Below are 25,753 nucleotides of genomic sequence, written 5' to 3'. Positions count from 1 at the left end.
GCAGGGTCTAAATTAAAGGGAAGCTATAGTGCCAGGAAAACAAAGTTGTTTTCCTGGCATTAAAGCTTCCTATTTTTAATAACCCCTTCTGTCACTTACCTTAGTTAAGCGCCGATGTCCCTCGGCATTTAAACTGGCTCTGGCTCAGCTTTAGCCTCCGCTCCTTCCCCACCGACATTAGCTGGCAAAGGAGACCCAATGCACATGGTTTCCTATGGGGTTATACAATGCTTTCCTATGCATAGTGTAAGGTCGTCCGTCAACCAATTCCTCTTTTAGACAGCCTCTAGAGGTGGAGGTAACTCTGGATAGTAATTTTTGCAGTTTCTCAATAACTGCAATAATTACTATTGCAGTGTTAAGGGACCTAGGAAAATGCACCCATACCACTTCAATGAGCTGAAGTCATCTGGGTGCCTATAGTGTCCCTGTAAACTATAGTTGTTTTGAGGCGTTGTGTGTCCCTATTATGGAGTCTATTACAAACTACTGAAATTAATCTGCATTCCTTGCACATTTCTAACAGGGTTGACTAACATTGTTTCTTCACCTGTAATTGAACAACATTTCCCATAATCCTCCATAAACCATACACAATGCAACCAACAACATCAATATTTGCAGACGCAACTTGGATAGAATTTAGAATGCAACAATGTATCTGCTGACAAAAAGCAGACCTGTAGAGAGAAAATATTTTTTTTCAGTTTAATGAACACTCTAGTGTTAAAAAGTAACTCAATGAATTTCTAAAGCTAGAATGTAGCCTAATTTTATTTTGCAAAGCACTGTTCCCATAAAATAAAGTCATTACTTACCTCTAATTGGGTGGAAAGAGCCTCCTTACTACAGCTCTGCCCCAGGCATGGCAATTGCTACACTGCACAGATAGAATGCTCATTACACAGAACAGAATATCTTATTAAATGTAAATGTTTCTCAAAATCCACCCAGAAAAACATACTAACCTAACCCAGCTTGCCACGTCAATGTGAATGGCAAAAAAAGATCATTGTTTATACCTGTGGCAGGCTTGGTGATAGACTAGAATGGATTGCTTCCAGCTGAGCATTATATAGCAACGCTTTCAGATCTGCGCCAGTGAAATTCTCTGTCAAAGCAGCTATTTGCCGAAAGTTCACATCATCGTCTAGCAACATGGAATGACTGAGACCTTTCAGGATTTCAATCCGGGAAATCTATGAAAGAGGAGAACACATTTATACTTTCACTATTCCTACAGGGTCGGTAAGACATTTAAATAGTTGTCGGATTTCAATCATATCTGCAATACAATATGTGGAACCTATATATATCACCGTTTCTGTAACGCTAGTAGAGCTGTCACCATGGAATGAAACGAGTGACAATGTGTAATGTAAAATTGTAAAAAATACTCTTTTGAAATGTATTATGTAGTCGTTTGGATTTGGTGACAACTATTAAAATGACAGTCACATCATGCCAAATGTTGCACACCGTTAGCTTAAAATGAAAAATTATTTTAACAAACAAAAAAATAATAATTGAAATTCCCAGTTGCCTCACCCAAACCCCAGTCTAGCATGGATACCTTCGAATGACGGGAGGTATATTAGTGTCTACCCTATCAAAGGAAAGCTTCCTCAATGTCTTATTACCTGATCAGGAGGAGGACAGTACAGGCACTCATCCAAACGTCCAGGTCTGAGCAAGGCAGGGTCGATCAAATCTGGACGACTGCTGGCAGCCAAAACGTAAACTCCTACAAATATTAAACAAAGATTATTGGAGGCACAGCTTAAGATCAGCTCACTTCCTAAAACATAAAGTTAAATTCACCTCAAACCCTTAATTCTTCCACACATAGACACCATGACAACAGGAAATGCCTCAAACCCTTAAAGGAACACTATAGTCACCTAAATTACTTTAGCTAAATAAAGAAGTTTTAGTGTATAGATCATTCCCCTGCAATTTAGGCGTTAAATCACTTTGTTTATGTTTATGCAGCCCTAGCCACACCTCCCCTGGCTATGATTGACAGAGCCTGCATGAAAAAAAAACTGGTTTCACTTTCAAACAGATGTAATTTACCTTAAATAATTGTATCTCAATCTCTAAATTGAACTTTAATCACATACAGGAGGCTCTTGCAGGGTCTAGCAAGCTATTAACATAGCAGGGGATAATAAAATCTTAATTAAACAGAACTTGCAATAAAGAAAGCCTAAATAGGGCTCTCTTTACAGGAAGTGTTTATGGAAGGCTGTGCAAGTCACATGCAGGGAGGTGTGACTAGGGTTCATAAACAAAGGGATTTAACTCCTAAATGGCAGAGGATTGAGCAGTGAGGCTGCAGGGGCATGTTCTATACACCAAAACTGCTTGATTAAGCTAAAGTTGTTCATGTGACTATAGTGTCCATTTAATTCTTCCACACATAGACACCATGACAACAGGAATTGCAGCACAGAAGGTTGTCCCACAGGACATTTGCTGATGCAGTAGGCTACTACCTTTACGGGTTGCAAGTGACCTCTAATTTCTTTTATTTCCACTCTATCTGTGAGGGAGCTAGATGGGTGCTTTCACTGGTTCAGTCATTCTCAATCATTCACAGTGCATTTCTGGGCTCAGTGAAGGATATTATGTCATATCCCAACCATCTTCATCAATAAGCCATTTTAGGGAGCACAAAGTAGAAGTGTTTGAACAATGTCAAAAGCCTCCCTTCTCCCCTGTGCTATGATATATACGAAAACTTTTTAAATATATTTTATAACAAACACTGATGAGCAGTGTTAACAGAATAATTAAAGAGAATAATGATTAGAGAGAGAGAGGGTGTGCATGAGAATTCAGAGGTAGTGAAAGAAAATAAAATATTCTTATGAGTTCTTACTGCAATCATAATGTACTCCATCTATGCTTATTTGAGTAAATACTAACCAGTTGGAGAATTAGGGGTTGTTGATGGCTCAGAAATTAACGTGGGAAATAATGGTGGGTTGGGTTGAAGGGTGAAACGATTGAGCAAAAACAAGGAAATACAAAGATAAATAAGTTTTTGACCAAATCTGCTTATTAGAAATGCATTTCCACTGCTAACCTAGCCAGTGCACCCCACTATAGCACCATCTACCTATTACGGCAACATTGATTCGGTATTTACCTTGTAACCCTTCCACCCCATCCAGCTGTGTCAGCATCTGGTTGACCACTCTATCCGTCACTCCCGTATTATCATGACCTCGACGAGGGGCAATGGAGTCAAACTCATCAAAGAAAAGAATGCAGGGTTTTGCTGCTTCGGCTCTAAAAATCACAGGACCATAAAGTCAGGAATCAGAACATTAATCCACATAATGTTCTCCTTACAGGGGTCACTGTCACTTCTCTGGAAATTACACTACTGAATAAATATATTACAAATCATCTACAACTTGTGTTACTTTTGTATTTATTTTTTTAAAGTGATGCTCCATTTTTAAATGTATATGATGTACATATGCACACATTGGAGAACATAATGTCTTCTCCTCCTCTCTCTATGCTGACTGACAGGTGAGAAAGGCAGAACCTAAAACAATGATTGACAGGGAGCCAAGATGGATGCGCTTTTTTCATACACACACGCTCCACAAGTGTCCACACAATGTCCTAACCCCATAAATACGTTTTTTGGGAATAGTCAAGTAGTGTTTTTAGAATATTGCATTAAATGTTCATCTGGTTGGAATACTATTGCTTGTCATTTATAATATAAACAGGGACCTGGGTATTATTAACAATGTCACAATTAATAAGTCAAAATAACAAATAGCATTACGCAAACGTATTCGTAGAACATTTAGTGGAGAAAAGCATTAACCTTGTAAAAACGTCACGCACTGCCTGCTCGCTTGCTCCAATGTATTTGCTGAGAAGTTCAGGCCCCTAGAAAAAGCCAGCATAAAAATAATTATTAGCCCAGAGAATTCTGAAAAAACAAACAAAAAAAAATGGTGCTAGGATTTAACAGGGATACTCAAACTGAAAACCGCTGAGTTGGAGAACTTTTCCAGTTTGCCTAATTTTACCTAAAATTTTACGTTGACTTATTTCCAATGTACATTTTAATAACCCATCTGCTTATTCAAAAAAATAATAACAGATAAAAGGAAAAATCTGATATGGTGTATATGGTTCATAAAAGCGAAAAGGGATTGGAATCGAGAATAAATCTTGTAGAAACCTAAACGCTATAAACCCCAGCAAGGCACTATTCAAACCTCAATGCAAATATTTGATAGAATCTTTCAAAGTCTCACCTTAACGCTGATGAAATTCATTCCACTCTCATGAGCGATCACACTGGCCAACAAAGTCTTCCCTGTGCCTGGAGCCCCATAGAGCAAAACGCCAGATTTATGGCGTATTGGGAGATTTGCAAACAGCTCTGGGTACTAAACATACATAGATAAACAAAATAAATGTTAACAAGGACTAAGGGTATTCTATTTGTGGTAATTTATACTGTACATTTAATTATGAGAAATCAATTCTATGTTGTGTAATGTCTACTAAGTCTAAAAAACATACCATGTTTTATCATGCTTCACGGACTACAACTACCTGATCATAGTCCAGGTTATCACACCTCTCAAATAACTAATGGATTAAAATTAGAAAAATTTAAAACAGGGTACACAAATGCTTTATTAGCTGTTGCCAAATTACCTTCAGGCTTTTTGCAATAAACAATGTTTTTTTTCAGAGAAAAAGCAGTTCTTACATTACAGCCTAGGGATACCTCCAGTGGCCACTCATCGTGTGGCTTGCAGAGGAGTTTCCTGGGGCAGTGCTGCACAGCACTCCATTCAGTGTCTCCACACTCTGCATGGAGAAAATGAACTTTCCTCATAGAAATGCATTGATGCGGTGCATCTCTTTGATTATATGCTGTTTGGCTTGTGTTGGCTCTGTTCCTGATCTGCTTCCTTGGTAGTCTCAGCCAATCCAATGCTTCCCTATTGGAAAGCATTGTGATTGGTTTTGAATAAAACTGCTGATGATGTCAGACAAGGAGGCAGACTGGAATAAAAGTAAGATTATACTATATACAGGGGGGCAAGGGATTGCCAGGTGGACGAGATGGTGTCCTATAAGGTCAGGAATACATATTTTTGTTCCTGACCCTATAGTGTTCCTTTAAATGCTACAAAATAGGCATATACTGTACCAATAATAAAAACACCTCTTGCTAAATAATATAGTACCCAATACGGAAGAATTAGCATAAAGGTACATATAATGTAAAAAACTAGAAATTCCACTTTCAACCACGTATTAGGTAGTGGATCTTTAGTTAAGCAGCTCATCCTTATGCCAGGTATTTAAAAAAAAAATACAAGGGGGCGTGGCCGGACCGCAGACTAAGATGGACGTGTAGTCTGTGAGCTCCGCAGCATCCGAGCGCAATCTACCCACTATCAGAAGCATCGAGCCCCCAAAACCAGTTACATTACCCCCAACATGTCAGGGGCGCAGTCCGGAGTAAAATCGCAGCGAAAAAAAAAAGGCGAGCAGAAGGAAGCCGCTGTCTCGGTGGCCGACATGCTTACCTCTCCACTAGGCTCACAGGCCGCACAAGATGGCCGCCGGTGCAGCCCGCATCATTCGCCGGCAGCCACAACGGGCCCGGACTCACCCAGCCCCACTCAGCCAGACATAGCCAGTGTCCTGAGCAAGCTGTCGGAGGTCAGGCACTATCTGGCAGGGGAGATCTCCAAGAGCACTCAAGCGCTGACGGCGCAGATACACGCCCTGGGCACCAGAACTGCAACACTGGAAGCCAGAGCTGACGCTGCAGCGCAAGCCCATAATCAAATTGTGGCCCACTCACAAGCCGCAGAACGGAGAATCACCGACCTAGAGTTGGAAATAGAAGATCTGGCAAACCGTTCCCGCCGGAACAACGTTAGACTGAGAGGTGTACCGGAGGAGCAAAACGAAGGCCCCCTGGTAAAAAAGATGGAACTATACTTTCACCAACTAATACCCGATATCCCCAAAGACAAATGGGCGATAGACAGGGCGCACAGGGCACTGCGCGCCCGAAGAGCAGAGGGGACGCCGCCAAGGGACATTATCATCAAGTTCCACTATTACTCCTCAAAAGAGGCGGTCATGCAATACACACGCCAAAACACTCTGCAATACCAGGGCGCAACCATCACTGCATACCAGGACTTATCACCGACGACTCTACAGAGAAGAAAAGCATGGAAACCACTGACGGCGATACTACAACAACACACAATAAAGTACACGTGGGGCCATCCCTTCAAGCTGGTGGCCTTCAAAGAGGGAGCCACTCATACCCTCTTGCCCGGGTACGACCCACAGCGCTTTCTTCGAAACCTACGCATAGAACCCCCACCGACCCTCAACCTGCAAACGAACCAGATGCCAGAACTCTCCACGCTTCAAAGTGATTGGACCGACGCCTAAGCCACGAGAAGGCATGGCAGACACAATAACTTTGCAACTGGGGACATTGAGACCGATTTGGTACAGACCGCAGCAACGCATCGCAGCTAAGTACCGCTATTTTTTCCCTAAAGGGAAGGACTTAAAGATTCAGGGGGGGACCCTATACCCAAGGCCCAATACCCTAACACTCCAAAGAGAGAAAAACAGTATGTAAAAAAAAAAAAAAAAAAAAAAAAATGTTTTGTGTAAATGCAAATATGATGAGTAATGTGTAAGGGACAAATAGATACTGGAGAGCCATTCCCTACTCCGACCTACAAAGAGAAAAACAATATAGGCCATTTGGTATGTGAGACATAAGCTCTCTCACTATGAGCGAAGGTTATACAGCACTCCCTGGGGAAGAGTAAATAGGGAGAGGGGAATGTCCTATAACCACTACTATCCCTACCCAGTTGGTAGAGGGACTGAACGATAGAAGGCACAACACACAAACCACACACTAAAAAGATAGGGGGGGAGGGGAGGAGGGTGGGGGTACCCACCCATACGATAAAAGGGGCGAAAGGGGGGGGGGAAGGGCCACAAGGTGACACTATCAGAGGGGGGGACAAACAACCGAACACGGGGCTCACGATACCAAAGCTCGAAGGATGCTAGGAGCGTCCGCACCTTCCCGGGTATTAACAGAAAAACCCGTGGGATAGGTGTACGCTCACCATACACTCTGGCGACTTGTAAGACCAGAGACAATGTGCAAATGTATATATGCAAACCTGTTTATTGTTATGTAATTGATTTGGATGTTAACGTTTTAACTGTTTTAAATGTTGTCACAAAGTCACAGGAAGTCATGAAACAAACGAAAGAGACTGACCTCTTACAACGCCCACCCCACCCATCACTAGATCACTGGGGGCTACACCCACACGGTCCGCATATTAGAAGACTAATTCCATGACTCTGAACATACTGACAATTAACGCCAAGGGCTTAAACACACCCAACAAACGCAGAATCCTGCACAGAGACATTAAGGCTAAACAAGCGGATATCGCTCTAATACAAGAAACACACCTACCCAGGTCAGCACGCGTACATCTGAAAAATCATATTTACAACACAGTCCACGAAGCGAGGGCTCTGAGGAAAAAAGCAGGAGTGGCCATCCTGATACACAAAAGATGCCCATTTAACCTGACTAAGGCACACATAGACCCAGAAGGCAGATATCTAGCGCTTACTGGCACCATACACTCCACGAAGATGCATATAGTAAATATCTACGCCCCCAACACTCCTGACACGGGATACTGGGATTCTTTGAAAACACTCTTAACGCACCTCACAGGTGGCATCTTAGTGATGGGGGGGGACTTTAACGCGGTCCCCTGCCCGGCAATAGACAGGAGTAGCAAACCAGGAATGGCTCGCACGCAGGGAGGGGGGAGACAAGACAAACTTCTCAACGCCTTCCTTACACACACAGGGCTATTAGACGCCTGGCGCATACAACACCCACACACAAAAGACTACACATACTACTCAGCACCACACAACACATACTCAAGGATAGACAACATATACTTAAACGGAGCTGGAATGACCAAATTAAGCCAAACAGAAATACATAACATCACATGGTCAGACCACGGAGCAGTAACAGCGACCCTGACTAAAACACAGCACCACAGTAGCTGGACATGGAAATTAAACACGTCCCTCCTGCAAGACGAAACCATACTCAATGACACCAAAAAAGCAATAATAGACTACTTCACCACTAACGAGGGGGAAGACATAGGCCCGACACCACTATGGGCAGCACACAAGGCAGTCCTGCGAGGACACTTCATTAAAATCGCAACCCATAAAAAGAAAACTAAAACGAAGCAGCTCTTAGAATTACAGACTAAATTACGGAAAGCGGAAACTAGACACAAACAAGACCCCACCGCAGATAACTTTCAAACACTCCAAGACCTTAGACATGCCCTGAAGGAAATGTCCATAGGCGAGATCACCAAAGCCCTTACATGGTCCAAACGCTTTTTCTATGAAAAAGCGGGCAAAATGGACACATTACTGGCTAGGACCCTGAAACCCAGGCCCGGATTTCGACCAATCACGAACATAAAGACACATACAAACACTATAGCTAGCACACCTACAGACATCAACAAAGAGTTCACTAGCTACTTCAGTCACTTATATAACCACTCCCCCCGCAGTGACAGCGAACTCCACCGACACTTAACAAACGTAGAGACCTTCCTTAACCACTCGGATCTACCCACAGTATCAGAGGGAGAAGCCGACCTCTTAAACGAACCGATCGCGCCAGAGGAAATCGCAGCAGCGATCTCAATACTCAAAGGCAATAAAGCCCCAGGCCCTGACGGCTACGATATCCAATACTACAAAACCTTTAAAACAGAGTTAATCCCACAGCTGACCAAGCTATATAATCATTTTATGACAGGAGGAACCCCCGACCGAGACATGGCCACAGCAAACATAGTGCTGCTGCCAAAACCCAACAAAGACGCCACTCAGACCGCCAACTATAGACCAATCTCCCTTATCAACACGGATTTGAAGATATTCGCAAAAATTCTGGCAACAAGACTCGCTTCACTGCTGCCTAAATTAATACACTCAGACCAGGTGGGTTTTATCCCAGGCAGACAGCTATACGAAAATACCCGCAGAGGGGTAGACTCACTATGGCACATGAGACAGACCAAATCCCCATCATTGGCCCTGTCACTGGACGCAGAGAAGGCCTTTGATAGGGTACAATGGCCCTTTATGTTCAGACTCATGGAAAAGCAGGGATTCCCAGAAAAGTACATAACAGCTACCAAAGCACTCTACACAGACATACGAGCCCAAACACTTATTACCGGTGCCCAAAAAACACCTTTCAGTGTAAGTAATGGAACGAGACAGGGCTGCCCCTTGTCCCCGCTCCTCTTCGCGATGGTGTTAGAACCCATGCTGCAAGCCATCAGAAATGACCCTAACATCAAGGGGATACAAGTAGGCACAAAACAGTACAAAGTGGCGGCGTATGCAGATGATGTTCTGCTCACGCTATCCGATCCGAAGCAATCACTGACGCACCTGCATGCGCTCCTACAGGAGTATGGCGAGGTGTCGGGATACAGGGTAAACCTCACCAAATCGGTGGCTCTCTCGTTCCATAATACAGAAGAGGACAACACTCATCTAACAAACACATACAAAATTAAACTGGCTAAAGAACAATTCACGTACCTAGGGATACAACTAACAAAAAACCACTCCATGCTATATAAGCAAAACTACACAACACTAATGCACAAACTGAAAAAAGATTTGGAGACCTGGTCGGACAAACCAATTACTTGGATAGGAAGATTGCACTCTATAAAGATGAATGTCCTGCCCAGACTCCTCTTCCTATTCCAAGCATTACCCATTAAAGTCACAAAAAAAGATATAGCCGACATCCAAAAGGCAATAGACGAATTTATATGGCAGGGAAAGAGACCCCGGATAGCCAGAGCGGTGTTATACAATCCAAAATGGAGGGGGGGCCTAGGACTACCACACTTATACCACTACTATCTAGCAGCACAGATAGCGCAAATAGCACATTGGCACAGCCCTGAGGGCCGACATCAATGGGTAGATATAGAAACCACCCTCATGGGCAAAGACCCACCACAACAACTCATATGGACCCCCAAAAACCACAGGGTACTTCTCAAAACCACCTGCCCAGCAATTCTAAATTCTATAGACATATGGGACAAGACAGCCACAAAACACCAACTCATGAACAACCCCTCCCCCATGACACCGATATTACGCAACAGAGCGTTCCCACCAGGACTGTGCACAGAAGCTTTCATGGGAATTAAAGCCACAGGGACACACAGATACACTCATCTGTACCAAGATAATCAGGTAATCACCTTTGACCAACTAAAAACTCTAGCACCCCTGACAAATCATGATTTCTTCAGATACATTCAAATCCGGGACTTCGCACAAACAACAGAGGTCAAAACAGCAATACACAAACGCAAAACCTTTTTCGAGCGCATGTGCCTTAGGGAACACATGCCCACGAAAATGATAACAACACTGTATAACCACATAGGGGAGGAATCAGGAGAATGGGGTACATTAACCTACACAGACAAGTGGGAAATGGATCTGGGAGAGAAGCTAGAGGGGGAGGAGTGGCGAGACATATGGGACGCAAGTTCCAAGATTTCCATATGCACCACCTTACAAGAACAAATGTACAAGATCTTGTTCAGGTGGCACACCACCCCGACTAAACAATGCCATATGGGCTTGAGCCCAACTGACACATGCTGGAGACTATGTGGGGAAAAAGGCACTTACATCCACATGTGGTGGGAATGCCCCAAGGTTAGAATATACTGGAGGGAGGTGACGGACCAAAACTCGCGCATATTGCAGAAACCACTGACCGCAAACCCATGGGCTTGCCTCCTGTCCAGACCGACCGAAGGGTTAGACAAACACAATCAAAAATTGCTAAACTCACTAAATTTGGCAGCACGCAGGGCGTTAGCGCAACATTGGAATAAAACGGACACCCCACCTATCACGCTTGTACGAACGAAAATTAGGGATAACTGTCTGATGGACAGGTTGACAGCCCAGGTGCGAAACACCTTATCAACATACCGAAAAGTATGGGAACTGTGGGAACAGTTTGACACATGATTCAGGGGAACGTACTCTCAACTGGTAAAACCACTGGTTAGGATACTAATGCTGAGTCAAATAACCCTGTAATACACTACTATGTGACAAATGTTAACTAAGTTTATACTGTTTGTTAAATTCATGTTTTTAATTATATACCAAAAAGAAAAATTGACGGTTACCATGACGGAAACAACGGGCTTCTGCGTAAGCCAAACATAGCATATGTATTATTATGTAACTGTCAACACAAAAATAAAGAATTGAAAAAAAAAAATAAAAAAAAAAAAAATACAAAAGAATACAAAAAGAATATAGTGTTCTCTGTAACAACGTTAATTTATGTTTCCTATAGATCTGCACCATACAAAAACCCCAGCAAATGGCTGGCAAAGTATCACGAGAGATGTAGTTTACTAACAGTTAGAATACCTATTTAACCAAGTAAGTGGTGTATGTATTTATAAACAATAAACAAACCTTGGCGGGTAACTCAATGGTGTCTTTGAGAGTCTGCCGGACATCATGCAAGCCTCCAACCATACTCCATCCTTGGCTCTTTGGCTTATGAAGGTGAGCTTTTCTGAGTGACAAAGGAGTAAAGCCTTTAAGAGCATCCGTGAAGTTGGACATTGACAAATCCAGCTCTTTTTTTAAAAAAGAAAAAAAAAAAGAGATTTAAGAGATTTTGGCAAGTTGCAAACCATATAATTTTGGTGCATTCCAATTTGTTAGGTGTTATTTAGACTGAGTGTGAACACCGTTGCTGCATCTACAGACCGCCAAGCCACATGATCTTGTGAAACGTACAACGTCCTCCTGATAACCCCACACAGTAGCTCTGTAGTGCAGTGGGAGAGCATAATCAAACATACACACGCTGCAGTTGGGCACAATTCAGGGCTTTTTAGTCACTGTGTAAGCATTTCAGTAGTGCTCAGCTATTGGTAAATGTGTAGATTAAAATACCTATACCTATTTTGGGCTTGCCTAGCTTGGCCTAAAATCAACAATTCATTACAAATCCCTGTTTAGTGGTTTTGAGAAGAAAATCAGTTTCTGGAAATGTCTCCCTCTTATTTATTTACTAATGACTAAACTAGCCCAAGTCTGCCCAGAAGTGATACATTCCTGCTTTTCCTTTAAAGTTAACCCCTTCATGGTAGATAAAACATGAGAATAAGTTCTACTTTTGCATTCCAAATCAACAAAATTAAACTTTTTACCTGTCTTCCTATAGACCTTTCTAGTTGCAACACTAGATTCTATGGCTCGCTCAACAAGCAATGTAAAATCTGTTGCAAGAAATCCTTCTGTCTCTTTTGCAAGCTGATTCAAGTCAAGTTCTTCGAAACGAGCAAAATCCGCGCTCAGTCTGTTTTCTATAACACAGCGGAGCATTTCAGATCTTTGTTCCTAAAACGAAGACAAAATAGCTTTGTGGGCACAATAGTCATTTGAATGCACCCTGCTAATAATTGACATATATAACTCTCTCACAATATTATTTAAGTAATGAAAATGAAAGGCTATTTATTTGTAAATTTAATTGATGCCATAATACCATTTGTAATATTGAAGTGCTCAAATAATAAACTAGCTGCAAACCTCTCTACTACACCATTTCAAAAGGAGACGAATCAGTAAAGTGAAGTGAAATCAAGGAGAAAAGAAAACAAGTACTGTATCTATGAGCAAACAAAGTACATATGTATGCTCTTTGAACAATGATAATGTTTCATTGATGTGTAAACTCAAAATATTTTACATTGGATAAGGGTGATCCACCCAACTACCTATGGAGAGGACTGTGAAAGCACAAGGCTTTCATTTTTTATTGTTTTTTTTTGTTTGTTTTTATTACAGGGGTTGGTCCCTGATTTTTGCAGATAATGCTGCTTATCGAGTGTGTTATTTCTTCTGAGTAATAATTCCAGTTTGTTTATAGAATAGGTAAACCGTTACCTGAGTGGGTGGATGGATGGTTTTAAGGCACTGGAATAGATGAGTTCCTTGCACAGGAATTAGAATTGGATTCAAGGAGCGATCAGAGAGGCTTGTAGCAATAACAGCAATCTGAGTGTCCATGGTAATTATATCTTTCATCAGACCTTTCAATACTGGAAGAAAAGAATGAAAAAAAAATTATAATGCAAACTATTGAAGGAGGGGAAGGGGGGAGAACGAATAGAGAAGACTCACAAAATGCAGTTCCTAAAAATACCACCTGTAATGCTCACATATAGTGTGTTATAAATATGAAATAGTTGTATTATCACAAAAACTGGAACGTTATTTCAGTCATATAGATTTTACTGCGGTTTCTGACTATAGCAAACTATGGACACGATTTAATCTATTTTATATATTATTTATTTTCTTTTTAAAATCTGTATTGTACTGTTCATTTATAGACAAAAGTCAACAAAGATAAAAGATATATGGATTAACATTGTACATTTATATAATAAAATGATTCAGCAGCAACTTGGTTGGTACATATGCATACAGCCTTGAATCCACTTGTATCATTGGAAGAGCATACTAATCCCGTCTAAGTCTAGGCCTGTACAAGTAGACATTCAAAGCAATTTTCAATCCAATGTAAGAAGTTAGAATGGAAAGTCAATAGCAGTATGAGATAGTGATAGAAAAAGAAAAGTGAAAGACTCCCACCAGCTTTGTTTTGAAGCCCCTGCCCTATATATTATTATTATTAGAATACTCATACCCAGTAAACTGCTGCAGATAATCAATGTTTCCTTGACTGAACAATCTTGGTTAACAAGCTTTAGTGGCTAGATATTAGCTCAACTGCAGGGCCCTCTTTATCTTTTGTTAGTCCGTGTATATTGTACTGTCTTTTTCCCCATTGTACAGCGCTGGGGAATATGTTGGTGCTTTAGATATGCCAGTAACAATAACAATCAGTGAGTTTGTGTCTGTTTCATATGAATTTACACCTGTTATTCTGTCAAGTTACACCAGGGATTAGTCTTGTATTACTCACCAGAACCTAAAGTTATTTGCTACTTCAAACATGTGCCCAGTGCATATAATATAGTCAAGGTATGTCTGCAGCATGTCAATGTGCATGAATGCAGAGGTCGGTTTATATATATATATACATATATATCATTCCCCATAGGGAGCAGTATTCTATTCTTGACCCCCCTTCATGCCCTCTCCCTTCTGGTTTTGAGGACTTTCCTCTTCTGAAAACTGTGAGGCATCCGCCCCTGTTGGTTCGAAAGAACACTATAGTGCCAGGAATACAAACATGTACTCCTAACACTGGTGTTGAACTAACTGTTTAGGTGACAGGCCCCTCCACTTTGTAGAGTTAAAAAGTGATTTTACTTACCTTGTCTCCACGGCTGAGATCATCAATCTTGATGATCTCAGCCAATCCAATGCTTTCCATTAGGATTGCATTGGGAGGCTATTGCACTTTGTGCTCCGCTAAAAACAGCATATCCTTATAGAGATGCATTGAAAACATTCAGCACCTCCATGCAGAGCCTAGAGACGCTGAACGCCTGTGCTGCATACTGTGCAGCACTGAACTAGTAAGCTCCTTTAATGGCCATCTGAGTGACTGGCACTAGAGGTGTTACTAGGATGCAATGTTAAGCACTTCAGTCACAGGGCCACTTCACAAAGGCTCAATTCTGAGTCCGGTATTACATTTTTATATTTTTCATTTCAGTTTATAACATATATTGATGAAAATAAACATTTTTGAAAGATATAGAACAAAATCACATATTTAAAATAGCCTTCTACCTAATTATTGTTTTATTAAACATGGTGAATGATCTGGTTACCATATGCAAGCTGCTTGCTTTGAACTGCTTCAGGGCTGTGCTCCAGCTCAGGTGTAGAAGGAATTCCAACAATGTGATCCAGGTCATCCAATAGGACAACAGAGGGCTGTCTCCAAGCAGCTTCGGCAAATAATTCTTCCAAGGCCTGGTGTATATTTTCAAATGTTTTTCCTGAAAGACAGCATGGTTCTTGAGATGACCAGTCACGCCAATTAAAAGCAAGGTTTATAGGACACTGCCGCAGAGCTGCATTAAGTTAAAGACTGCTTTTCTAATGCACTGGGCATTCTAAATTCTCCATTTTAAGTAGTAACACATGAACATGGTCTACTGAAGAATAACATAGTGTGAGTCCCATCTCATTTACTAAACAAAAATTAGCTTGATATGAATAAAAGGATTTGTTTTTTAATTTATCATTTTTTGCTTAAAGGTTTACTGCCCCTGGAACTGGCCAGTTGCAGCCCAGTTCCCTTACCCCCCTCGCTGGAACAGTTACACCTTCAGCAACAGAGGGGCTAAACTTTACTTTTCATAGTGAAATGCTGCTCAAACAGAATCCAAGCACCATAACCCCTTCAAATCAGTGACGTGGCCATGGTGCTTGGAGTAACCCTTTAATAGAAACTAATAGAAACAAAAATAAGAATGATGATAAAACACACACACAATGACAGATACAGCTGCTTAATCGTGCTCTGTCAAAATACAATGTGTGTCTATTAGACTACACGCAGGTAGCAAAATTCACCTTTTGCTTCTATTAAATTTGGAAACATTAATGTATACATTTTACTATAATTGGGACACAAGAAAAGTTTCAAAGTATCAAATTCAACAATAAGTAACGTTACCTTTTAGTAATTTACAACTGATTTCTTCCACATGAGCCTCCAGATTGTCAAATGCTTCTTTACATAAAGCTCTTGCTAACGTGGTTTTTCCACATCCCTGCAAAACAATATAGAAAATTTGTAAAAATTCAAAGTCTTTGAACAGGTGTTTTTCTTGTTCCTTAACCCCTTAAGGACCAAACTTCTGGAATAAAAGGGAATCATGACGTGTCAGACACGTCATGTGTCCTTAAGGGGTTAAAGGGGCACTCTAAGCAAAATGACCTCTACAGCTTAGCTTATATTAGTGAATATTGTTACACTGAGTGCAGTCTCCCTGGTTTGTGTCAAAACTATTTGAGTGGTTTCACGTATGCCCTAAGGTCTTCCCAATACCAAATACTTGACCCATTTTGAATTGGGGGGAAAAAAAACACATGTTTGAAGCACCGAGTTAATCCATTTCCACAGCTCTCAGTCTATTCTTCCTGTCCAAAATGGGACATGATTTAGTACTGTTCACAAAAGGTTAAACATAACCCAAGCAAACAGTAACAAAAGATTCACAGCAGCATAACAACTGCAATGAGCAGTTTATTTATTTTGTTTAATCTAGAATAGAGTGTTGTGTGGCAATGCACAGAATTCACACGCACCTTGACTCCAGAAATCAGAATTGCTCCGCTTCGAAGTCCTGAAGCCATCGCCACTAGTTGTCGAGACAAGGGCCGTCCCATGAGGCAATGGACAACATGTTCATAGCAAGACGTCACCAGGCTCTCAAAGCCCCTGTAATTCAGAAACAGTGTACTAGTTAGTGCCTTTCCGTAGCCTTCATTGGATCACTAATCTTATGTTTAGCTTGATAATGTGAAGCACAGTCATCAGTGTCATGATACAGTTACTGTCTTTAAAAGGCTTTCAGTTAAAGAAAACACAGAATGGTTTCTAAAAATCCAATGCACAGGCATGCTATGTAATTATTGTGCGATCTGAAGCCAGTTCCCTCTTATGCTGTTCCTTTTCCAATCTCATGGAAGTGTATGAAATTCGTGATTAGTCTTAGTTTTTCAAAGATAGAGTGTATTTTATTGTTAATGTTGAACATTGTAGACATGTAAAACTCAACAATTACCCATCAAAGATTGAAATGTTTGCAGAACAGAAGATATAAGGAACTGGAAAAGGGGTTCACATGATTGCATTCTAACTGCTTAAAGGAACACTACAAACCCCACAACAACTACACAATGCCTGTAGCAGTGATAGTGTCAGGAATGGCCTTGACACATCTGTGTAAGGAGTCATACCGATTGCCAATAGTTTGACTTTTAGCAGAAGAGGCAGAAACTCCTGCTAGAAGCTTTTGCTAGCACTTCTTCACTAAGCTTTGCTGTGCAGGGTCAGCTCATTGGGTGAGAGTAAAAATAAAACAGTACGTCATAATTGGCTTTAATTCAACATTCAAATCAATTGAAATGAACAGTTTGGGCATCAGACGTGCGATCCTGTTTTGCTCTGGAATCATGAATCCATAGGTTAAAAAAATTTTGTACACATACCCCAAGTTTTGTGTCTGCAAGTACGGGAGACTCTGGTCAAACTGCTCGACCCGCGAGCGTTCATCTGATGCCAAAGGTTGAAGAATTACCTAGAATTAAATATCTGTTTACAGAATGTAGTTCAGTTCCCAATTAAGTTCCCTATATATACCCTTGCTTGTCAGGTCTATGTTTTTACTGTATATCAGTTTCTACTTGAAGAAGCCTGTGTAGGCGAAACGCGTTTAGAAACTTAACATTTCTCTCTAATAAAGGATTTTTTTGGCTATATACCACACTTGCCATATTCCTTTTTTTAGTCTTTACTAATTTGGCCTGACATCACTTTTTGCTGTTTCCAAGAAGCACAAAGAATCCTTAGGTGGGGACTATATCACCCATACGCTATACACCGAGCAGGGAGTCTGCTCGGCAAATTGGTTGGACTACTCTTCTCTTACACACGATTGGAAGCCTGAAGAACCACGTATATCCTTGAATGGGGATTATTCCACTTCACACTTTCCAAACCAGAGCTGATTTTAGCTCTGGATATTGTGAGTAGTATCTCATTTATATACCTTCTGTTACCCAGTGTATTTATATACCATACCATTTGAGTCCTCTTTTCTGTTTCTTCTCCACATGTCCTACCGGATGACAAGCTTTATTTCGTGACACCAGTACTATCAATTCAGTCTGCTGCTCCACAAAGAACCTTCCCTATTGTTTTGGATTACCTTACTTGGACTAGTGTTAAGTTACCTGGACTTCTTTTAAGCTATTTTTATACTTATTTTATTCTATTTATAAATGTATTCCTCACAGGCGCACTCTTTTCTGTATTTTTATCTCCCAATTAAGCTGTAACTCATTAATTTCTATAACAACAAAAGAATCAACAAGCATCCTTGTATTGATACAAACGGTAATGCACTACAGCAAGGTCTAGGGGACAAGAAATTCCCACCAAGTTATAATTTATCCAAATTCATAATTAATACTGAAAATTGACATACATAAAACACTCCCACCCAATACAAATTTTGTGCAAAGACAATATTGTTATGCATTTTGTAAAACAGAAATGTAGTATTATTTACACCCAAGAAGCAGCATTATGTACCAGATTACTTAAGTACCTACTATTACTCAGTATTTACATTAATTTTGGTCTTCGGAAGGAAACTTGGACATAACATATAGAAATTATCTTCACTTGTCTCCTCAGTTGCGGGATTCACACGAACTAAGAATTCCATCATTCCTGTAAACATAATGACATGTTCTAGTAAAGAATACATAGACAGTGCTACTCCAAGCCGTTTTATCTTTAAAGCAGACAGGTGAACAGGTATATTATGTGTACATAGTAACATGTATATGACAATAGTAGAATTACAGTTTTAACACTGCTAGTGACCTCCACCTTTGGGGGGGATTTGCATATTAAAAAGTCCCCTAAGGCAATATCTCTGTGTAGTGAGTTGCAGCCTCAAGTGAAGCTGAAGCAAGACCTGTGGCTCTCCCTTGTAGGAGCGACCACCTCCCCACTTCAGTTCCCGGCTCTTCATCTGCCAGGAGCCCACGTCACTCATGTATACAGCAAGAGGTCTATGGAGAGACACCCATTTTTTTATTATCAATACCTAAGTAGTATTTGGAGTGCAATCAGTAGAACTGTACTATACTGACTGCAGAGCTGCTACACTGGAGTGCAGGTGATAGATTGGTAGATAGATAGATATATAGATAGATAGATGTGTGTGTGTATATACACAAAAGTTCTAGAAGTTTATTGCTTTTGAGTATTGTGAGAGGGTAGTAAAATGAGGAGCCAACCAGCTCCTTGTACATTGGTTCTTAACTAGCACATTAACAAAACAAATAAAAAAACAAGAAAAAAAAACATTATAATTCCATTTATGGAATACACAGTTCATTTCCAGGAATGTGGAGTAATGAAACTGCTAAAACCAAGACCTCTGAAAATCAGTAAGGACTGGAATGTTTCATATAACAACCTCCTGTACCTATAACTAACCAACTAATATATAGAATATTAAACTTAAATGTGCAAACTTACTTTCTTCAATGGGAATGTTTATAGTAGTCATTTCCCCTAAAACCCAAGGTACTTTTAAAGTACTAGAAGATTGCAACCAGGAAGTAAATGCTGATTTAACATCTTCTTCAGTTGTCTCTCTATCCTGGAAATAAAAAAGAAAAATAATTTTTTTTCTCAACTGAAATTAATAATTACCTACCAAATTTTAGAGGAGTAACCTATCCACAGGTGCATTTTATTTAGATCAGTCTAGTTAGAGATAGAGCAATTTTACTGCTAGAATTATTGTAGGCACCATAATCACTTCAACAGATTGAAGTGGTTAGGTTACCTGGAGTCCATTTGCACTGTGTATCGCATCACTGCTGAATGGTTTAGCCAGGGGAGGTGTGGCTTGCGCTGCATGGACAGAAACAAAAGTGATTTAACTCCTAAATGGCAGATAATTGACCAGTGAGACTGCAGGGGCATGATCTATACATTAAATCTGCTTGATTAAGCTAAAGTTGTTTTGATGTGTATAGTACCCCTTCAAGCTCTGCCCTTTCCCCTTAGGAGTCGTCGTAGGGAAAGCATACAGATAGGAGGAGGAATGAAACTATGTTTCTATTTCTCCCCTTCATTTGTATTATGTGCCATTAAGGCTCATTTTTCTTGTATTTTTGTCCTTTATAATAAATATTATTGTCTTATATTAAGTTGAGAAAAGCTGGTAGATTAAACATACATTATAATAGTGGCACCCTGAACTCTGTTATTGGCTCATCTTTAAAGGGAATCTCCAGTGATCGTTTTCCTGGCACTGGAGGTTCCCTCTCCTTCCCACTCCCCAAACCCCAGTTACTGAAGGGGTGAAAACCCCTTCAGTCACTTACATGAGGCAGCGATGATGTCCCTCGTCGCTGTCTCCTCCTCCGCGCCGCTCCTCCTTCTTACTCCGTCGGCCGGTTGGCGAGACTGATCCCGCCCACCGGCCGAGGAGACCTAATGCGCATCAATGCCGCGCATGCGCATTAGGTCTCCCCATAGGAAAGCATTGAAAATTAATTTCAATGCTTTCCTATGGGGATTTGAGCGACGCTCTTGCACAGATAATCTGTGCTATAGAGCAGGAAGTTCCCTCTAGTGGCTGTCTAGTGACCTCCACCTTGCAGGGTTAACAGCCACTAGAGGTGGAGTTAACCCTGCAAGGTAATTATTGCAGTTTATAGAAAACTGGAATAATTACACTTGCAGGGTTAAGAATAGTGGGAGTTTGCACCCTGACCACTCCAATGGGAAGAAGTGGTCTGGGTGCCTGGAGTGTCCCTTTAACTACACCGATTGTGCCTGGACTGAACTGGAATATGATGCAGTTGCTAAATCTTTAATATAAAGTTACAAGAAAACAGACCAGTACATGGTGTCATTACCAGGAGAAAAAAAAGCAAAATACACTGTAGATAAACAATGACGACTCCCAAGTAGAAAGGACAGAGCTTAAAGGTGTAGTATAGACATCAAAACAACTTTAGCTTAATGAAGCAGTTTTGGTGTATAGATCATGCTCCTGCAGTCTCGCTGGTTAATTCTCTGCCATTTAGGAGTTATATCACTTTTGTAAAAAAAAAACTAAGGAAAATAAATAAACACCAATCGTTTTTTATATAAATATAGTTTGTGTGGAGTTTTAAGTACTGTTCACATCCCGAGTTAAATAAGAAATCAAATTAAAACAAATACATAAATAACTTCACAAGACTCTGGGTTTGCTATACATGAGGTTTACATGTATGCAGGCTTTTGTCTAATCATTCAAACTTTGAGTGTAGGTTAAATACAGCATTTACTCACCAAGGATTCTGTTGGTTGGAGCGTAATTGAGGCAGAGATTTTTGGAAAGGAGTCACATGACTGTATATGAACCGCTGAAGACACATTAATATTCAATCTCTTTCTTAAGGTCTCTGGAACCTGAAATTAATTTGTAAAAATAAACCACAACAAAACCATAACCATGACTGCTAAAACTTCAAAATTGCTCAATTTGCAATGCCTAGACTTCCCACTGCTGATCTGGACAATTCAAACTACCAATATAAAAATTCTAATTTCTAAAACTGCAAACTGATATCCCTATTGAACTCTGTGTATGATAGACAGATAACAATTATATTGGCCCCTCTGTTGGTTTGGATTGTTTTTAAATACTATCTATTGTTTGGGATATTTCTGTAGTGGTCCTGGTACTTCCTGGTTGTTTAGCTCAGTGGAGCTAAGCTCAGGATACAAGATTTATTTATTTTGTAGTTGGGCAGTGAAGTGTCCCTTCAATTTAGTACACCTTGTGCAAGTAGCTCGGCTGAAACATGGTTTTTCAAATCAAAATCATTCCAAAGCAATACTGATAATAAAAAAACAAACTAAACAAACAAAAAAAAAAAACTTACACAGCCAATAGTTAAATGTTTCTAATGAAAATGTGTCGCACGTAGTCAACCTGGGCTTAAAATATCAAGCCCTATGCTACTAGCCAAGCCCTAAAAGTTGCTCGCCACTGCAAGCCTGGAGTGTCCATGGTGCATTCACCAAGAGTGAATTTCTACTCGTCTGGGCTGAAATTTGCATTAGTCGAAGGCTTTAACATTTTGAGAACTGGTCTACATCATTATAAAAGGCAAGTCATAAAATATATGAAATCACAGTAATAATCAGTTTTACAGAACCTAAGTGCATTCAATAAACAAGACATTGTGGTGAATTGAAAAGACAACACCAAACCTTAGGCTAAAATAATATATGGTTTTAGTCCATAGCCAGATTAGAATATATATACTTCAGACCAGTCCTCCCCTTTCTCTTATTTACAGGACTAAAAATAAATACACATCATTAAAAAACAAATAAATGAAAAACATTCATTAAATGTAATTAAAAGAAAAAAAAGTAAAAATCAGATGACAGTTGTCCTTTAAGATATTGGGGCAAGTATGCACATGTAAGAGACAGACACAGCAGAGCCAATATCAGTTATCAAAGGTGCAGTCAAACCAACATAACCATGTGCAATTTTTATTATGCAAAGATGCTACGCATGGTGTCCTACAGCTATTTGTCAAGGTTTTGCCAGGAGTGTGACAATAATTAAATAAATAGATAGATATAAAAAGCGGGCTTTGCACAGCACTCGGCTGCATTGATAACGTCAAATTTACACTTCTACAAGTCTAGCAGGCTGAGTGATGTGAGCAGTTTAGCCCAGCCTAGGGGGTGGGTAGGTGGACAGAATCAATACAGGTAACAGAGAGTAAATTCTAAATTATTAATGTGGCGGACAGCTCCATGGGACAGCATTCAGAGACTATTGGTAACATAACTACAAGACCATGTTGTGGTGGTTATGGTGCTGAGTTTGTTACAATTTCTATACAATGCATCTCACGGGCCAATCTCATCATTACAAAACGCTAATAATCACTGACCCAAACTTTCGCAATATGTGTATTTCCATTCCTGGTATCATACTCTATTACATCTTTTAGGTCCTCAAAGCCATGCCAAACAATCTTCACTACTTCTTTGGATCTCTGAGTGCCGACTCCCACAGGTGTGCTTTTTTCTGCATCCTCAGGTTTTATTTTGCTCTTTTCATGTCCTTCTGCTTTAGTATTTGCAATTTCCCTTCGTCTTTTGGGTGATGGAAGCTCTACAATATGCCCAAACGATAATACAACATCTGATATTAAACCTGGAGGTTCTGGGTACCATAAGAAAACCTGGACCGTGTTATCGTTCAAGTGGTCACTGTATGCCTGACTACTCCTTATAATAGGAGGAACACTATTAGATACTCTAAACACTGCTTCCAAGTCAATACTTCGTAGCAAAGTCCTTGCAAATAAATCTTTTGCACTCGCTTCGGGTGATGTTGAGGATTTCCTTCCTATGGCATTCAAAAATAAATTTCCTAGTGTGTCCCATATACTTGGCTCACTGGGAATGTTCTCTGTCTCAACAAGTCCAGTTTCTCCATCAGTTGACAAAGATCCACTGCTTGTCCCTGTTGTCACACTTGTTTTCGGATCTTGAATACTTCTCGATCCTCTGTAAAACTCATCTGACCTTAGCGGTGAAAAAGCTTCAGAGCCTCTGGTTTTCGGAGCTACGATTAACTCCGTGAGAGGTTCCAATCTGCCATAACTTGCAGGAGGACTCAGAGCACCTAAAATAAATAAAATCCCATGTAACAAGCTGTGTTGGTACAAGTTCCAATGAATACGTAAAGGAACTGTGCTTTAGCATTACAAATTCCATACACTACACCAAGCACAGAATAGTGTGTGTAGACTAAATTAATTAGTAATATTTCTTGGCTTTGTGCATGCTCTCTGAGCCATGCTCTCAGGAACTGGGACCCTGTGATCCAGGTTTTACGATGTGCCCAGTTATATTTCTTTATCACATAAAGACGCATGCATCATTCTGAAACAACTGTCTCATTCAAAAGCTTTAGCTTTAAATGATACAGCTGCCTCACTCTGCAGGCTGTAAATATTTGTTTTCATGCTTAAAAATTGCATTGGCCATGCCTGAGAGTGTCACATATGTGCAGATTGAAGATCCCGTCACCTTGCAACATCCTGACAAGTGAGGAGAGAGGAAGTCTGATCAGTGTGATTCATGCAGAGCAGACTCCGGTGTCAAGTTTACCTCTACCTGCTGTGTTTGAAAGTGCAGGGAGAATGAGGAGGGGGTTGCTGCTACTGCAATGATGCCCTGTTTCTGTCATTAGGGGACTGGTCTGAACTGGATTAGTGAGGGTGGGCATGGGAGGGGGGTGAGGAGGAGGGGTAAAAAAAAACTCCCCTAGCTTAGAGGTGTGCCCAGCAATGCAAACTGACCAAGTTTATTGTATGTTTATAAATGTTTATTACATACTTTTCAAAGTTTTTCTTGCTATATTTTGGTTTGTATATTTGTTTAAAAGTGTCTGCTTGCTGGTTTAAAATAACATATTGTCAAGTGTTGCATGTCCCTTTAAAGGGTTGCTCCAACCAAAAAACAGTTTTGGTTGTAGTAACCCCCAACCTCAAACACCAGAAGACTAGTGATAAAGAAAATGCATAAAAGCACCTTTTTTCCATTGCTGAGGGAGAAGTTCTCCCTTGCTGGAGGAGGTTAGTCAGGAAGGGAGGACAGAGAGGCTAGAGACAGTGTCTGTCTGGTGCTAGTATGCTGGTGTCAGACACCAATTTTGCAAAGAATTGACATTACCAATCCAGAACTTTGTTCTGGGCTCACTAAAGACGCTGCAGAAGGTGGAGTTATAATTCCGGCAGCTATAGGATTAATGTCAGTAAGTGCAGCATTCCAATGCCATATGCTGCACATACAGGCTCCAAGCACCATGCCAACTTCAAGTCGATGAAGTGGTCATTGTGCTTTAAATAACCCTTTAAAAATTCAAAACAAATTTAGTTTGAGAAAGAAACTAAATACAATTAGGTTATTAACCTCATTTTATACATGGGTAATTATTTCCACTAAACTGTACTACTTACTAAACCATGTTCCTCTTTCCTTTATAAAACACTAAGACTCTTGTAATGCTTATTTCTGTTCAGATGTATAAATGTATAGTAAGGTTTTGGCTTAAGTTCAGATTATTTACAGAAATGTAACTATATACATGAAAGTCAAAGACTAAAGTGAAAATGGTTGTTCCATTAAAGATGGAAAAATTGGACCCCCATTTCACCAAAAGATATCTCTAAAAAATTAGAATAAATATACGGTATAACCTTTATTAAGCCGCTTACGGACAAAACAAAAAATAAGTGAAGTAATAGTGATACACTCGTGAAAAATACAAGTGAATTAAAAACTGGGTAGATGTAGTATGGATATTGTCCAGAGGTGATCGAGATGGCAGTGATATCCGAAATAAAGTTAAGGTACAAAGTACAGTATGTAGTACAGTATAAACTACATCGGATATCACATACGCCACATTCCTCTAGAACTAAGTATCCCCAGTCTGTAGGACTGTATAGGTAGCTCGGCTATAGAATGTAATGTTCAGGCATGTGTTATACCAGACTGCCCGTATGATAAGTGATGTAGCAGCAGCACTCAAGGGTATTAGGAGACAGACCGAGCCACTCTTTTCAGCCAGTATGATAGTATGTGTGTACCCTTTCAGTGCTGGACGTTCCTGAAGCAGCTACTCTCCTTAGTCAGTTAGACAGTCTGTTCATTCTGGTCAGTGTGAGGCTGCCTTGAAGCAGCAGTGTGTAGGGAATTTACCCATGAGCTAGA

At 40.3% G+C, this 25,753-nt stretch overlaps 1 protein-coding gene across 2 annotated transcripts in view; it reads right to left on the bottom strand.

The window, feature by feature from the left end:
• PEX1 (peroxisomal biogenesis factor 1) overlaps positions 1-25,753 on the bottom strand; it is a 42,597-nt gene that overhangs the window by 9,700 nt on the left and 7,144 nt on the right. For both annotated transcript variants that reach the window (XM_063452444.1, XM_063452445.1), the window contains exons 5-20: positions 22,918-23,657; positions 21,290-21,409; positions 19,475-19,598; positions 18,552-18,655; positions 17,410-17,498; positions 16,504-16,636; positions 15,869-15,965; positions 15,015-15,185; positions 13,153-13,307; positions 12,414-12,603; positions 11,668-11,834; positions 4,293-4,427; positions 3,854-3,918; positions 3,155-3,297; positions 1,641-1,744; positions 1,023-1,199 (exon numbers count right to left, since the gene is read on the bottom strand). In XM_063452444.1, the coding sequence (XP_063308514.1) occupies positions 1,023-1,199; positions 1,641-1,744; positions 3,155-3,297; positions 3,854-3,918; positions 4,293-4,427; positions 11,668-11,834; positions 12,414-12,603; positions 13,153-13,307; positions 15,015-15,185; positions 15,869-15,965; positions 16,504-16,636; positions 17,410-17,498; positions 18,552-18,655; positions 19,475-19,598; positions 21,290-21,409; positions 22,918-23,657 (2,714 nt within the window). The remainder of the gene's footprint in view (positions 1-1,022; positions 1,200-1,640; positions 1,745-3,154; positions 3,298-3,853; positions 3,919-4,292; positions 4,428-11,667; positions 11,835-12,413; positions 12,604-13,152; positions 13,308-15,014; positions 15,186-15,868; positions 15,966-16,503; positions 16,637-17,409; positions 17,499-18,551; positions 18,656-19,474; positions 19,599-21,289; positions 21,410-22,917; positions 23,658-25,753) is intronic.

Source organism: Pelobates fuscus, chromosome 4, assembly GCF_036172605.1.
Source record: "Pelobates fuscus isolate aPelFus1 chromosome 4, aPelFus1.pri, whole genome shotgun sequence".
Lineage (NCBI taxonomy): Eukaryota > Metazoa > Chordata > Amphibia > Anura > Pelobatidae > Pelobates > Pelobates fuscus.
Note: the sequence above shows the minus strand (reverse complement) of the source record. Positions and strands in the feature narration are given on the sequence as shown.